At 40.9% G+C, this 15,112-nt stretch overlaps 1 protein-coding gene across 5 annotated transcripts in view; it reads left to right on the top strand.

The window, feature by feature from the left end:
• The window catches only part of LOC148036855 (ALA-interacting subunit 5-like), a 43,548-nt gene extending 33,508 nt beyond the window's left edge, over positions 1–10,040 (top strand). For 2 of the 5 annotated variants that reach the window (XM_087675779.1, XM_087675778.1), the window contains exons 3-10: positions 5,393–5,451; positions 5,532–5,606; positions 5,706–5,822; positions 5,976–6,046; positions 8,546–8,867; positions 9,142–9,298; positions 9,363–9,495; positions 9,583–10,039. In XM_087675779.1, coding sequence (XP_087531905.1) covers positions 5,535–5,606; positions 5,706–5,822; positions 5,976–6,046; positions 8,546–8,867; positions 9,142–9,298; positions 9,363–9,495; positions 9,583–9,634 — 924 coding nt within the window. In that variant the 5' untranslated portion in view covers positions 5,393–5,451; positions 5,532–5,534 and the 3' untranslated portion in view covers positions 9,635–10,039. Of the gene's footprint in view, positions 1–5,392; positions 5,607–5,705; positions 5,823–5,975; positions 6,047–8,545; positions 8,868–9,141; positions 9,299–9,362; positions 9,496–9,582 lie in introns of all 5 variants that reach the window. The other 3 variants (XM_087675776.1, XM_087675777.1, XM_087675775.1) reach the window with 2 other exon arrangements.
• The last annotated feature ends 5,072 nt before the right edge of the window (positions 10,041–15,112 follow it).

The following is a 15,112-nucleotide window of genomic DNA, read 5'->3' as shown; positions in this document are numbered from 1 at the left end:
AGGCTTGGTCTGGCAAACCGGCCTCATATGACCATTTACGAATATTTGGCTGTGATGCTTTTGTGCATGTTAGAAATGAGCTGAGGAATAAACTTGACCCGAAATCCACCAAAGGCATTTTCATGGGCTATGGTGATGAGGGTGAATTTGGCTAAAGAGTGTGGCTACCTCAGTCTAAGAAAATTGTTCGCAGCCGTAATGTTGTGTTTAATGAGGCAAAGTTGCTGAAAAGTACTTTAGCCTCTGATGAAGACATGAAAAAGGTCAAATTTCACAATTTGCAGCCACCTATTACTTCATATGATGAGCCTCATGGTGCTGTACCACAGGCTGAAACTGATGATCAGCCGGTTATCTTTGAGCCAGATGATGATGGACAGCAAATAGAAGCACAGGGAGGTCATGGATAGCAAGATAGACTTGCTGATTATGAAAATGCAGGTGCTGGAAATGAAAATGAAGGTGCTGTACAGCATGAACAGCATGCTGAAAATGGCTTACAGCAGCCAATAAATGCTGAAAATAACATGCCTCCAGATGTAGATCCGATTCCTGAGAATGTAGATCATTGGGTACGCAAGTCTACACGCCTAAGAAGGCAGCTACATAGGTATGACCCCTCTTTGCATTATGTGATGCTTACTGATGAGGGTGAGCCTCTGACATATAAAGAGGCCAAGTCATGCTAATTCAGCAATAAGTGGGAGCTAGCTATGCAAGAAGAGATTAAATCTCTGTATGCTAATGATACTTGGGATCTTGTGTCATTGCCCAAAGGAAGAAAGCCTCTTCCAAACAAATGGGTTTACAAAGTAAAGACAGTTGATGGAAAACCCAAGTACAAGGCAAGATTGGTTGCCAAAGGGTATGCATAGAAGGAAGGGATTGACTTCTAGGAGGTCTTCTCACTTGTCGTGAAGATGACCACACTACGTGTGCTTTTTGCTCTCACTGTTGTATTGGATTTAGAGCTGTACCAAATGGATGTGAAAACAGCTTTTCTGCATGGTGACATTGATGAGGAGATCTACATGAAACAGCTCGAGGGTTTTGTAGTTCCTGCAAAAGAGCATGTGGTGTGTAAACTAAAACGCAGCTTATATGGGCTGAAACAAGCACCACGGCAGTGGTACAAAAAGTTTGACACTTTTATGCTCTCTCATGGGTTTACACGCAGCCATGCAGATCATTGTTTGTATATGAAAAAGGATACAGATGGCAGCCCTATCATACTTGTTTGTATGTGGATGATATGTTGCTAGCTGGGAAGAGAAAGACTAGCTTGGATGCTCTCAAAGATTAGCTGAAATCCGTTTTTTCCATGAAAGATTTGGGGAATGCAGAGCATATATTGGGCATGAGGATCCGTAGGGATAGAACGCAGAAATTGCTATTCTTATCTCAAGAAAAGTACATTGAAAAGGTACTGGACAGATTTAACATGGCTGAAGCTAAGCCTCTCGGAGTACCCTTACCTCCATGCCTTAAGCTTAGTAAAGCCAACAGCCCAAAAGATGACATGGAAGCCAATGCTATGAAGGGAGTCCCTTATGCATCAGCTTGTGGCTCTCTTATGTATGCTATGGTGGCTACTCGTCTAGACATTGCTCATGCAGTGGGAGTTGTCAGCAGGTTTATGTCAAATCGTGGCAAACCACATTGGGAGGCTGTCAAGTGTATTCTTAGATATCTAAAGGGTACACAAAGAAAATGTATTTGCTATGGGCAGGGTGCACTTAATCTGCAGGGTTATTGTGATGCAGACATGGCAGGTGACTTAGACACTCGTCGCAGGTCCACTAGCGGGTATGTCTTTACAGTTGCTGGAGGGGCCGTCTCTTGGTGCTCCAGGTTGCAGAACATCGTAGCACTGAGTACTACTGAAGCTGAATACATATCAGCTATTGAAGCTTTTAAGGAAGCTATATGGTTGAGCAGACTTGCAAAGGATCTCGGCATGTCTATAAGTACTCCAGTGTTGGGATGTGATAGCTAGAGTGCTGTGTATCTGGCTAAAAATGCCATGTATCATTCACGCACAAAGCATATTGATGTGCGATATCACTTTATCAGATAGATTCTGGAGGATGGTCTAATCACATTGACCAAGATCACAACACAGGACAACCCTGCAGATGTTCTCACTAAAAGTCTAGGCAAGGCTTAGCATGAGCATTGCATACGACTAGTGGGAGTTGGTTAAAGGTTCACTCCGGACCTTTAAGTGGGAGGTTGTTGGGATGTAAAGGTCCTTTATTCACCTCCGTGTATTTTACACGTGTATTGTTATGTTGTACATGTGAATGCACCCTTACGGGCCCTAAGTATAAATACATTTTATTCTTTGTGTACCAACACATTGTTGGTACACCTAAATCAGCTCGTCACTCTCACTCTCTCTCACCTGCAAACCTGCACATTTTCCCTGCTGCAAATCTTCACGCTTCTGCTACCCGCGCTCTCCAACATTAGCTAGTCATTTCCTGGACAGTGAGGACGGCAGTGCCACATCGGCACCTGCAGTCAGACAGTTTATTGCAGTCGGACAGTTTTTTGCTGCAGTCGGCTGCATTTAATGCAGCCGACCTGCTGCAGTTATTTCCTATTTTTCGGCTATTTATAGCCGGTTTTGTGGCACACTCCAGCATTCATTATTTCAGATTTTCTGATCTCGAGATCTGTTGGCTGAGACAGACTGTGCTTGGGTTGACGGAGATCGAGGCCATCGAGTCGAATACATACGCAGATATTTGCTCTGTGAAGTGTGCACAACCTGTGCTCTGATACCACTTGTTGGAACTCAACCGAAGGAGTGAGCAGCAGTTCGAGGAGTGAGAGTGACTTGGAGAGAAAGTATGGTTAGATTTTGGGTGTACCAACAATGTGTGGTACACAGAATAAAATGTATTTATACTTAGGGCATGTAAGGCTGTATTCACATGTACAACTAAATAATGTACGTGTACTATACACAGAGGTGAAAAAGGGCCTTTATCCCAACACTCGGCTTGTGAGATCTCTTAGGGTCTTTGGAATGCATGGTAGTGTGATGTCTCTCTAGCCATGTCTTAACCTTGTGGAGCAAGGACACACTCCTACTCGTTTCTCGATGGATTTGGCTAGAGAGAATGAAGCAATGATCTAGTGTTCGAAGCCATCTTGCCCCCTATTGTTTTTGCTTCTTGCGAAAGGCTTTCACAACAAAGGCCTAGGTTTCTTTAGAGAGATCCAAGCTCTAATACCATATAAAGAAATGCCCTAAACCCAGAAAACACAAATATAATCATATGACAAAGCACAAACTGATGATAGAATATAGTTAGGGTTAGGGTAACTTAGAGACAATGAACACTGTGAATAATTTGGAATGAACGAATCTGAATAATACAATGCTCGTGCAGCAAACGCACTATGCAGTGAATGACTATACGTTGAACTCTCGTGTCTTGAGGGCTGAGGCAGAGGTAATAGGTCACACATTGTGATTGTTGGAGTTCCCACATACAAGTGTCTCTCTTCTTGCTTGAACTTCCATAACTCTTGCTTTCTTGCTTCCATTCATGCTTCCACCTTTCACTCATATTTCAACTAGTATCAGAGTCGCATTCAAAGACTTTCATCGGTCATTTGCTTTAGACCATGAAGTAGCTTTAGCTCAAAGTTTCATGGCAATCATTGTCTCTTCTTCTCAAGGTATCCACCAGGTCTCAACTTGCTCAAGGCTCATCCCTACTTGTCAAAGCTCTTTCAAAGGCTCAATTGAAGCATTGTTGAGTGCTTCTTGTGGATGCCGGATCTATGTCAGCAGATAGGCAGAGGAGAGAGAAAAACAGCAAACTTAGATGTTGGAGATGATGTGGCAGCTTGGTGAAGTCCTGAAGCAGCAAAATGCAACTTTTTTGATGAAGATGAGTAGGTATCAAAACGCAGCTAGGTGACAACTCTTGGATGGTCACCACGTGCAGCAGACAGGTTGCCAGCAGCAAACACAGATTTTGGGACTGGTTGGCAGCAGGCGATAGTTGATGTGGATAGCAAACTACGAAGAAAGGTTGGTAGGTAGGTGCTAGAAGATGGGAGATGATGGCAGGTAGCTCCGAGCCTCCGACTGAGATATCCTCCACAAATGGGGTGTGCACTGTGGACAGTGAAGCTACTGCACCTGCAAACTGTAAAAATGAGATTAGGCTGAGTGGAAGGGCAGGTAATCTATTCATAGAAAGTTTGGAGCCTCCCAAATTAGGGTTCATATGTGGGACATTGAAACTCTCTTGAATTGCTCTTGGTTTAAAGGAAACGGTTAAAATCAATTAATTAACTTGAGTTTCGGGGCTGTTTAATGAAAGCTAATGATAATTTAGCTCAACAAAGGGGCAGGTTTGAGAGGTAGGTAGATTAAGATTTTCAAGAGTGTTTATCCATTTGAATGGCTCATGGGTCCCATAAGGCAAAGCTTATGCCTAAGGCTTAATATTAATAGCAATAGATTGTTTTTGCGAAAATGAATGAAAAAGGAAAGAAGTGTCGAATGGGTATGCCAGTAGCCTGCCTTCCTCTCTTTGCTTGCCATCGCCATGCCTTCTTGTAGGCATCCATTGCCCTTGGTACAATTGATTGCTTCTCTAAAGCTCAGACAAGTGTTTAACATGCAATGCCTCAAACCTTCTATTTGATGCATGAAAGCCTCCTTGTGCAGCACCATCAAAGTGGCCTTGCTAGATCATAGTTGACTTGTTCCTTACAACTAAGCCTTATTTCAAAGGCTATAAAACAAGCCTTAATTAGCTCAAGCCCCCCTTTATACAAAAGACGAAAACTGAAATGTTTTTTGACTTTGTTATGCCCCTCATATCGACTAAGGGTCACAATCTCCACACACACAACTGCAAACAACCTTACAAAATGCACACTTCTGGCATCTTCTTAACCCTTTCCTTACTTTATACACACATTTTCTTGAGGCCTTGCCATACCACTGCTTTGTTAAATCAAGATTATCATCATTTCCCGGAACCTTGGCTATGTGGGCATTGATTTGACATCCTATTCAAGCAACTATCACAAACAACCTAATTTGCACACACATCTACCTAGACTTTATACAAAACCTGAAGTATTTACTACATATACAAGAGGCTTCCCTTATTTTCCAAAAAAATGTTGGTGACATGAAAACGTGGATGATTTGTTCATTCCTAGGAGTTAGGGATTATTACGATTTGTGTACATGCAAACTCTAGCGTGGTTAACATTAGTGTACGAAGGTGGCTTGTAGATATCTTACACGTCTCAAATATTTCTGATTTCTTGTTCTGAAATGTTGGGCGCAGCACAAAACTGATTTTTCTTTTTCTCTTCAGAGGATCTGAATTGACAATTCTTCCCTGTGCAGAGTCACGCTTTCTGCAACAAAAATTACCAGCATGCAAGCCTTTATTGACACCAGGATGGGTGAATTTATACTGACAATGCTCCCAATTGTCAACAAGTTTTGGAATGGGTTGTTAACATTTCTGATTTGTTTTATGCAGGTAATGTCAATTTACCTTCTGGTGGGATTGATTTTTATTCCCATAGGCGTTTTCGCTTTGATGGCATCGAATAGTGTATGTGCGCTTCCTTCCCCTGGTAGTACAAAGGAAAATAGAAGCCTCCTAACGATACCTTGCAATGCTTTTTAAATTCGATCCTGGCTGACTCTGCAGGTAGTTGAAATTGTGGAACGTTATGATGCAAGTTGTGTACCTTCCCGCTGGGCAAATGATAAAGTGCAGTATATTCAGAATAGTAGCATCAGCAAATCATGCAAAAGAAAGATCATGGTAATCCTTCAATATGTTTAGCAAATTGCCTCAGTATGTATTTTATGTGACCTTTGGATGGTCTTTTGAAGGCTTTGGGTCATAGGGAATGCACACAATCTACAAAGTACAGTAGGCATTTTAGAACTGGAATTTTGTTTCCTGTTTCTGCAGGTCCCAAAACTTATGAATCCACCCATTTTTGTGTATTATGAGCTGGATGGTTTTTATCAAAACCACAGACGGTAAAGATCTGTCACCTTTTAAAGGTCTTTTTTCAATATTGGATTGCAAAAGTTTGGGTATTTTATTATCTATTTCTATATGTCGTCTTCAGCTTTTTTAATTTGTAGCTGTCTTTTAACCAATTAAACCAACAAACGTGATATTGTCTTATGGAATTGTTAAGTGTGCTACATAGCTTTACTTGTGTTGTGGCTCCTTTTTGTCTCGCTTTAAAATGAAGTGTGCATGCCATTGCATAAGCAGACTATGCTTATGCACATTAAACTCTTGGATTAGGGAGACTTATGAGAATTTAATCAATCATATATCAAACACAAACATGTACTTGTGAACATATTTAGTCCAAGTCATATGAAAAGTCCTGTATTGGTAGCAACATGCTTTGATACACAAGAGCCAGTTGTGATATCAATGTTTCTCGAGCTTTTAATTATGGGTATTTCATAAAGAATATAGGAAGTAAAATGTGATTAGTAAGCACAATAAGTGGTGGGATAGCTGGAGCCAATCAATCATATTAACAAGTGAAGTGGAAAACATCTTAAGGTGTGAAGAGCCCCAACTAAGAATCACCTTGTGAATATAAGGAATACATAGTGAAGAATGCTTCAGGGACTGTACCTAGATGAGAGAGGAACTGTTGATGCTTCCAAAGAATTGGTTCTTTGGACAGCCCAAACTTTCAGATATTGTGTAGCCACATATGAAGGTTGGCTTCCACTTTTTGCACTGTTGGGGCTGTTGGCACATATGGACTATGCAGAATGCATTCATTTTTGATTCCACTTTTTGGAGCACAAAGTTATATCGCCCGTTTGGGAGGCCACCTCCATTGGCAGCTTGACATCATTGAGCTAGCAGATATTCTTCTTTGATAGGATTTGCTTTCTTGGCACACGGCAGTTTCTTCAGTCTCCTTGTATGTTGTATAGACTGTTGATGCTTCTTGTCATGTTGTACTTCTGAATTTGTGTTTCTGGTAATTAATACAATTACCCTTCATGCAAAAAAGGAGATGAAATGATTTATTAACATCTGCAAGAGGCCAAAATAACCTGAGACCATAAGTTATAACTGTTTGTAAAATGATGCAAGTGTCTGGAGATAAACAGTACAACAAAAGAAATCTAAATCTAAATGCTGATAACAAAAGGAAATAGCTGTAGTATGAGGATGCACATCATCTCAGGAAATCCCTCATTGGTTGCTGAAGCTTAACCTCAGTCTCACAAAAGATAGTTCTTGTCATTATTCCTTTACCTCTTTATAGGCTAAAGTACAATTTGTGATGTCATCATAGGTGTAGTTGTGAGTAGAGGTAGGGAGGTGGATTGAATGTGAGCGTACCAAAGTGCTCTAGCTTAGGACAAGATTGGGCTAACTCTAACATTGTGAAACGTTGAGGAATTATTGGTTAGGTTTGATAAAGTCTGAGTGAAGAAACAAAACAAGTTCAAAGCTAGTACTTTGGCATGGGAAATGTTTGTAAAGAGAACACTTAAATTTGCTAGGCAACCTTAATGAGAGCATTTCAGATATAGCTGGCAAAGGTGTAGCAATCATTTTTATTGAAGAATATGCATTTGATGACCCTTTCACGAGGTAGACATGTGGACAAGAGCTACGCGTGCACACACGTGCACACCTACACACACACGGCCAGCCTCATGCAGCAATACAACTCAAAATGCATGACTAGACAATGCCTGATGCAGGGGTACTAATTTGCAGCTTCAAGATGTCTCTGCTGCACAAACTATACCTTTTGGCAGCAAACACACATCAACTGCAAATGACCTTGTGCACTCAGGATGGTCTTTCACAATGTAGAGTATTGAGCTATGTTAGTTAAGTCATCATGAGCCACTAGCCAGTTGATCTTACTTGGAGGAATCAGTAGTTAAACCTTATATCTCTCTACTTTGAGTGAGGATATAAAGCTCTGTCTAAATTTATTTAAAATGGTATTTGCACTATGTAGTAAGGTCTATGTTTGATCTGTGAACAGACGATGTATGAAAGTCTGTGAATAGAGGGGATCCTCCATTTGACGTAAAGCCACCCACCAATGAAACTAACAACTACTAATATAGGGATGTTAGGCTATAAGTAGGGAGCCCCAAGTTCAATCAAAAGAGCCAAGTCATTGGTGCATGTTTGGTTGCATGGGAGTGATTGTCTAAACAAAATGAAATGGCAGTAAGAGGATATGCAATTGCGCCTTGATTTAGTTGTTTGGCAAAAGCTATAACATATCATGTGACACTACACTGGTCTCTGCGAGTCTATAGGTCTCTACAGGGTCATTGAACCTTGCAGTTTGGACCTTGTGTCGTCAAATCTGTCCAAATAATATACAGGATCATCGAACTTCGCAGTTTGGGTCTTGTGCCATCAAATCTGTCCAAATGCAATATAGGAAGCTAAAGTTCTAATGTGTGCCGTGTCATAATTTTACTCCTGCTTGATTGCCTGGAAAATGAAATGTGCTTCTGCAGGTATGTGAAAAGCAGGAGTGATGGTCAGTTATTACATGGAAGTGAGGCGACGGACACCAGTAGCTGCAAACCGGAATTATATCTTGGCAACAATGCGAATAGGACTACAGTACCTTGTGGTCTCATAGCTTGGAGCTTGTTCAATGATACCTACGATTTCAGTGCTAACGCCAAACAGATACCAGTGAATAAGAAGGGAATAGCCTGGAAAAGTGATCGTGAGCATAGGTTTGGTGACAATGTTTACCCTCAAAATTTTCCTAACAATGTGAACGAGACTGGAGTTCTGATTGGAGGGGGGAAGCTGAATACATCAAAACCGGTGAGTAATTTTGTGTTTGGTGTCTGTTACTAAGTACTGGCTTAGACATGATGATTATAGTGTCTGTTACTAATTACCAGCTCAGGCGTGATGATTATCGTGTCTCTATGTTGTGATTTTGTGTTTGGTGTCTGTCACTAAGTACTAGCTTAGACATGATGATTATAGTGTCTGCTACTAATTACCAGCTCAGGCATGATGATTATCGTGTCTCTATGTTGGAAGCACTCGATAACATAAATTTTGGGGGGCGGGGGGATTTTTATGCTTGCAGCTTAATGAAGACGAAGATCTTATGGTGTGGATGAGGACGGCTGCGCTACCAAATTTTCGGAAGCTTTATGGGAGGATAGAGCAGCCGCTGGAAGCCAATACGACCATCACCATCGGTATCAACAATGTGTACAACACTTACAGCTTCGGGGGCCAAAGCCAATACGACCATCACCATCGGTATCAACAATGTGTACAACACTTACAGCTTCGGGGGCCAAAAGAAGCTGGTGCTTTCCACTGCCACTTGGGTTGGTGGCAAAAATGACTTCTTGGGCATTGCTTACATCACAATTGGTTCTGTTTGCATCTTGCTGGCCATGGTATTCTTTGTGGTCCACATAACACATAGAAGGTAATGTGTTACCCACTTCCTGCCTTTTTGGGATCTGGGCCTACATATTATTAATGCATTCTAACTATGGTTTCTTTTTTGCTGCAGGCCTTTGGGCGATGTAAATTACTTGTCTTGGAATAGGCAACGTGCTGACTGAAAAATACCAGTGCATTGGAAAATAAACCTAAAGATAGAAATTTCCAAATGAATGCTTTAATCACAGTTTGCTCATCTACCACCGCGTGTGTGGACACTAACCACTGGTGTCAATGATACCAAAAAATGCCACTAATCAATTTACATGTAAACTAAAACATTGTCATGGCGACTTCTTTGGGTCGCCCAATCATTCTTTTGATACAAAGATGGCAAAGTGCCGTCTAAAACATTGAAGGGCATGGATCCTTTGTAAGCAACATGTCTTACCGATATGAAACTATTTGTTTGAGAAGCTCGAGAGTCTAAATCTGGATAGGAGAGGGGGCCGAATACAAATAGAGGGACTAATCAAACATCTTTATGAAAACCAAGTTACTATCTTCAACTACTTTTTGGCTTGCCATGGGCCATTGCTCCTTTGTGATGGGTTAGGGAGAAATGAAATGAAATGATATATATTATGATTTGTGGAAGGCCAATATGTCCTATGAGACTATAAGTTACAAACATGTGTATGATGGTACAATTGTTTGAGCAAAATATTAGCACAAAGCGAAAGAGAGAGAAACTCAATTAAGCTATATATAACACACAACTCTAGAGATCTAGTAACAATGAGCTCGCGATGGTATAATCTCATGTGGATGTGGAGGGCTTAGCTTCAGCCCGCTTCAATTGTGGACAATTTGGTCTCTTTATGGCAAAATGTACTGAAACTAAAGAAGAGACAAAGACATGCAAATGATGTTCGTACTATACAACAAGATGGTTTTACCTTGCAATATGCATATAGATGCCCAACCCACGAGGTGAAATTTGGGCAAAGGCAAACAATTGCTTTCACCTCTCATTGATGGTGCCCATGGTTGGAAAGAGGTGTAATTGAAAAAGAACAAAAAATCAAATGATGTTTAGAACATTGGATCCTTAGAGGATGCATAGAATGTCCTGTGCACCTATTGGCGTCGTAAGAACAAACCTTTGTCCTGGAGTCTTGGTGTTACACCTTTGAGCATTAAGGCATCCTCTAATTCTAAGGCTCGACAGGAGCCATTACATGTTGTTCCTAAGCACCTAGCCTTTGTCAAGCATGATAAAGTCATTACTCCATGGGATTGCAGATACCTTCATTGTAGCATAGTGGATGTGGATCAGCCCTTGACTTCTAAAGCACGTGGTAATGGGATAAATGTATTTGCTATGTCGACAGATATTATGGATGAGGATGTTCTTGTTGTTTTGGAAAATAAAGCTGTAGCAAGGTAGCTGCAATCCCACCCTTGATCTCCCCTTTGATCGTGAAAGTCATTGCATGACATGTTTGGGGTATTTATTCATGTGGGAAGCAACATCCTATTTGGCAAGCCTTGCACTCTAATGCTTGGGATGCCTTGTGTGTGATGGAGCATAAGAGTCATAAAGAAGTAGGGATGACCTTACACACTATCATGGCATCAAGCTTTTCTATGTTGGTATTTCTATTTCTACTTGAACCCATTCTAGTGTGTTGCTAATCGTTAGAGAGAAATTTCAATCAATAGTGATAAGGAGATATGTAGTAGGAAGATTCATAGTCGTGGAAATACTTGTAATGGGAAAGTGCTATGGTTGGTGGATCACTATGCTCCTAATGATGCTCTCGATTGTCATGAGTTATTGCACCAATTGAGAGTATGCCTCTCCCTTGGAAGACCTAGATTTATCATGGGTGATTTCAATTTATGTGTTGACCCATCACATTTGACTTCGAGGCATGGACTCATGAATGGCTCAAAATGCAAAGATTGGAACACCTTTGCTTCAATAGTTTTGAAACAGGTTTTGTGGTCTTGGTTATCTCCCCTAGACCATGGCTACATCTTCCATTTGGCACAACACCTAGAAACCTAGAACTACCCGAATTCACTCTACATTATACATAATGATGATTCTGTTTTGCTAGAGGTTTTGAAAATCAGGGTTTTGTAGGGCTATGTTCTTTGTGATTAATTCCCCGTAGTATTTGAGATGCATGTACATATTGTTGGTCCCTTTCAAGCCCTTTTGAGCAAGTTGCCTTTGTGTTTCAAGTCCTTTCTTTGCCATGAGATATTTAATGGCTATATACACCAATTGCTACATCAATTTTCATTGGACTTTTCATCCCAAGGGGCCTTCCCTTGATCAGTTGATATGCAATGTGCACACAATTGCTAGGAAATATGGAATACACCCCATCCTATCTTACGTAGGCAAAGGTTGCAAGGTTCCAAGAAACTCTTAGATGTGACACACTATGTTTTGATGGATTCGCTACAAGATCCCCTTTCACTTTCCACCTCCACAAGTTTGACACAACTTGTTGATACTTTTCAAAATAGATAATACCGACAGGCCAAATGTGCTGCATTATTAGTGGGACTATATGACAAAAATTGTGAGCCCACAAGTTTTGTTGCGGCTTGCTTGCTTCCTTTGTTAAGGAAAATATGGTCCACCTGAGCAACTCTGATGCTGAAATGGTCACAGATTCATGAACAATTGTGCAAACTATGCAAATGTGCAGGATCTATTCATGGACTTGCTTGGATCACAATCCTCTATTTCTCATGCAATTGGTGCAACTCATTCATTATTTTGTGACCTCATTAAAGATCAAGTCCCACTAGATATTGTTGATAGTTTGGATATGGACATTAGGTAAGATGAGTTCATGGATATCCAATTGCATTTGCCTAAAGAGAAGAGTATGGGTGGGTCACCAATGAGTTCTTTGAGACCTATGTTATGCAGTTGGTTGCACCTTTCATAGCCTTATGCCACTAAGTTTGGTCAATGGGACACATGTTACTCTCTTGGAAGGAGGGTCTCATTCAACTGATCCCGAAAGTGCTGTCCCCCTCAACCTTGAAGCATTGGCGACCAATCTCTTTGATGGCCTTTGTGTTCAAGATCTTTACCAATGTCTGAGCCAATAGGTTGCATCAATAGCTTTCGGGCATTATTCACCCTACTTAGTATGGATTCATTAAAGGGGGAAATATTTTGCACAACATCTAGAATGCCCAAATGGGGAGAGATTATACTTGATACACAAAACAAGAAATGGCGATGGTTTAGTTGGACCTTGAAAAGGCTTTTGATAATTTGGAATGGTCCTTCTTGGGTTAGTTGATGTAAGGCATGGGATTTGGTTCAAGAATATCATTGAAGTCATCAATACTATTAGTGTCGATTCCTCTTCAAGAGTTTCGCTCAATGGTGGCATCATGACACCCTTTCCCCTTCATCGATCGATTAGTCAGGGTTGTGCACTGAGTCATTCGTTCCTTGCCTTGGTCAGTCATTCCATTCTAACAATGTTGTCTTGTCTAGTAGCTAATGATGAGGTGGTTGGGACTAACTCTCCCTTCATAGGGATAGTTGGTGGAGCAAGCCTTGGTAGATGACACCTTCATGTTTCTTAAGGGTGATTGGAATAATATACAAAAAGTGATGGTCACGTGGAACTTAATTGCCCTTGCCTTGGGACTCCACATTAATGCATCTAAATCATCCATTATATCGGTTATACTTAGAGTGATTTGCAGGCCTTGGATTATAAAGTGAGGTGGTGCTTAAAGGCTTTGTTTTGAGGGATTTGGGCTATTCTTTGGGGGTGTAAGTTTCACCTAAAGTGCTAATGGATTGGATTTCCTTGAGCATTATAGGTAAGTTTGTGTATTGGAAATCACAAGCTTGACCTTTTCATGTAAGCTTAAAAATAGCACAAACAATCATGATACCGATGGTTTCATATTACCTTCCCTTGCTCCCTTGGCCAAATTCTCATTTATGGCAAATTAGTTAGCCCATCCGACTTTTGTTTTGGAAAAAACATTATATACAGATGGATATCTCTTGGCACCATGCTTGCACTCCCAAAAGAATGGGCAGTGGAGCTATTCTAGACTTAGAGACACATATGATTGCTCTCTATTGGTCATTACTCCATGCTTTATGCCAAGGTAGGCATTCCTAGTCTTTGATTGCCATGTTTTTCCTTGAGACTTAGGGTATTAAGCATAGGAAACCAAGATCTCCACCTCATGGTGGCATGTCTCAATGCTATCCAACCTTTCCATCTTAAGTATTCTATGTTGTTGAATCATCTTGTCCACTCCTGGAGATTGGTCCTTGTTAAATCTTCCTCGCACCCACCTCTACATCAGGAGGCAGAAAACTCTATGAGAGTGGAAGTGCTAGCTATTTCAAAGCTTCTTACTTGGCAAGGCAAACAAGAACAAAGGCTGATGTTGAATAGGATGGTGCGCCTAGCACTCATCACTATTATTGATGCTCTTCTCCCTCTCAATGGGACTATTATGCCCTTCATGTTAGTTTGAAGATACTTTTGTGTTCCTTGAGGCTATCATAATTTGTGGAACACCATTTCCACCTCTTTACGGGCCATGCAACCTCTTCCTTATTTGGACCAAGAGGCCTCTTGGCAGGGTTGGATGATTGATGGTCGACTGCCTCTTTGGGTCATGCTTCAGCCAATCAAATATACCATTTGCTTACCCGTGATAAGTTCAGGCTTGTCTAGAAGGATAACAACACTTGGGGTCTCAAGAAAGGCCAAGCATAATGGAAATCTATGGTAATGACAGGCTATCTTAATAGAATGCCTTTGTGATCCATTTTCTTCATTTGGCAAATGTTGATTGGTGCAACTTCTCTTGCCTCTACATTCTCCAAGTAAAGGATTACCAATGTTTGCTGCTTCTTTTGTTTGACGTCTAGAAACCCCTTGCCATTAGTTCCTTGCTTGCTTGTTGGTGTGGAAGGTTGGGCTACTACTATCAACTATTTGGTTTCGAGTGGTTGGGCTTGCTTCCAAAAGTGTGAGTCTTTGGACATCCAAAGTTTGTGGATCTCATATCACCCTCTGCTCTGTCACTTACACTTTTGGGGTTATTGGCATACATGGACCATGAGGAATGGATTAATCATAGATACTTCATTAGGAGTGTAGGGTCATATGTTCACTTGAAAGGACTTTTTTATTGGCAACTTGACTTAATTGAGTTGGTAGATATTCTCCCTACATAGGATTTACTCTCTTGGCATGCTGCAATTTCTTGTGCCCCCCTCTAGTCACTCTACTTTGTACTTTGATTGTGATGTCTAAGAGTTTATGTACAAGGGCCTAGAGCCATCTTCTTGCATCTTGTAATCATGTAACCGAGAGAGAGAGAGAGAGAGAGAGAGAGAGAGAGAGAGAGAGAGAGAGAGAGAGAGAGAGAGGTAAGTGGTAATGATGATCCTATGGAATCCAAAGTTAAACAAAAACTTGTCAATGGGTAATGATGATCCTATGGAATCCAAAGTCTACTTTTTCAATTTACACCAATATGTTGTTCATGAGTTTTGCCAAAAACTTGAACGAGAGCTTGAATATTGTTTTTCCACTAGTTATTGCATCCCTTTGGTGTTATTTCTTAATTTATAAATT

Source organism: Lygodium microphyllum, chromosome 4, assembly GCF_053477565.2.
Source record: "Lygodium microphyllum isolate KBCC chromosome 4, Lygodium_microphyllum_v1.1.10, whole genome shotgun sequence".
NCBI lineage: Eukaryota > Viridiplantae > Streptophyta > Polypodiopsida > Schizaeales > Lygodiaceae > Lygodium > Lygodium microphyllum.
This window is presented reverse-complemented; position numbering and strand designations above follow the sequence as displayed.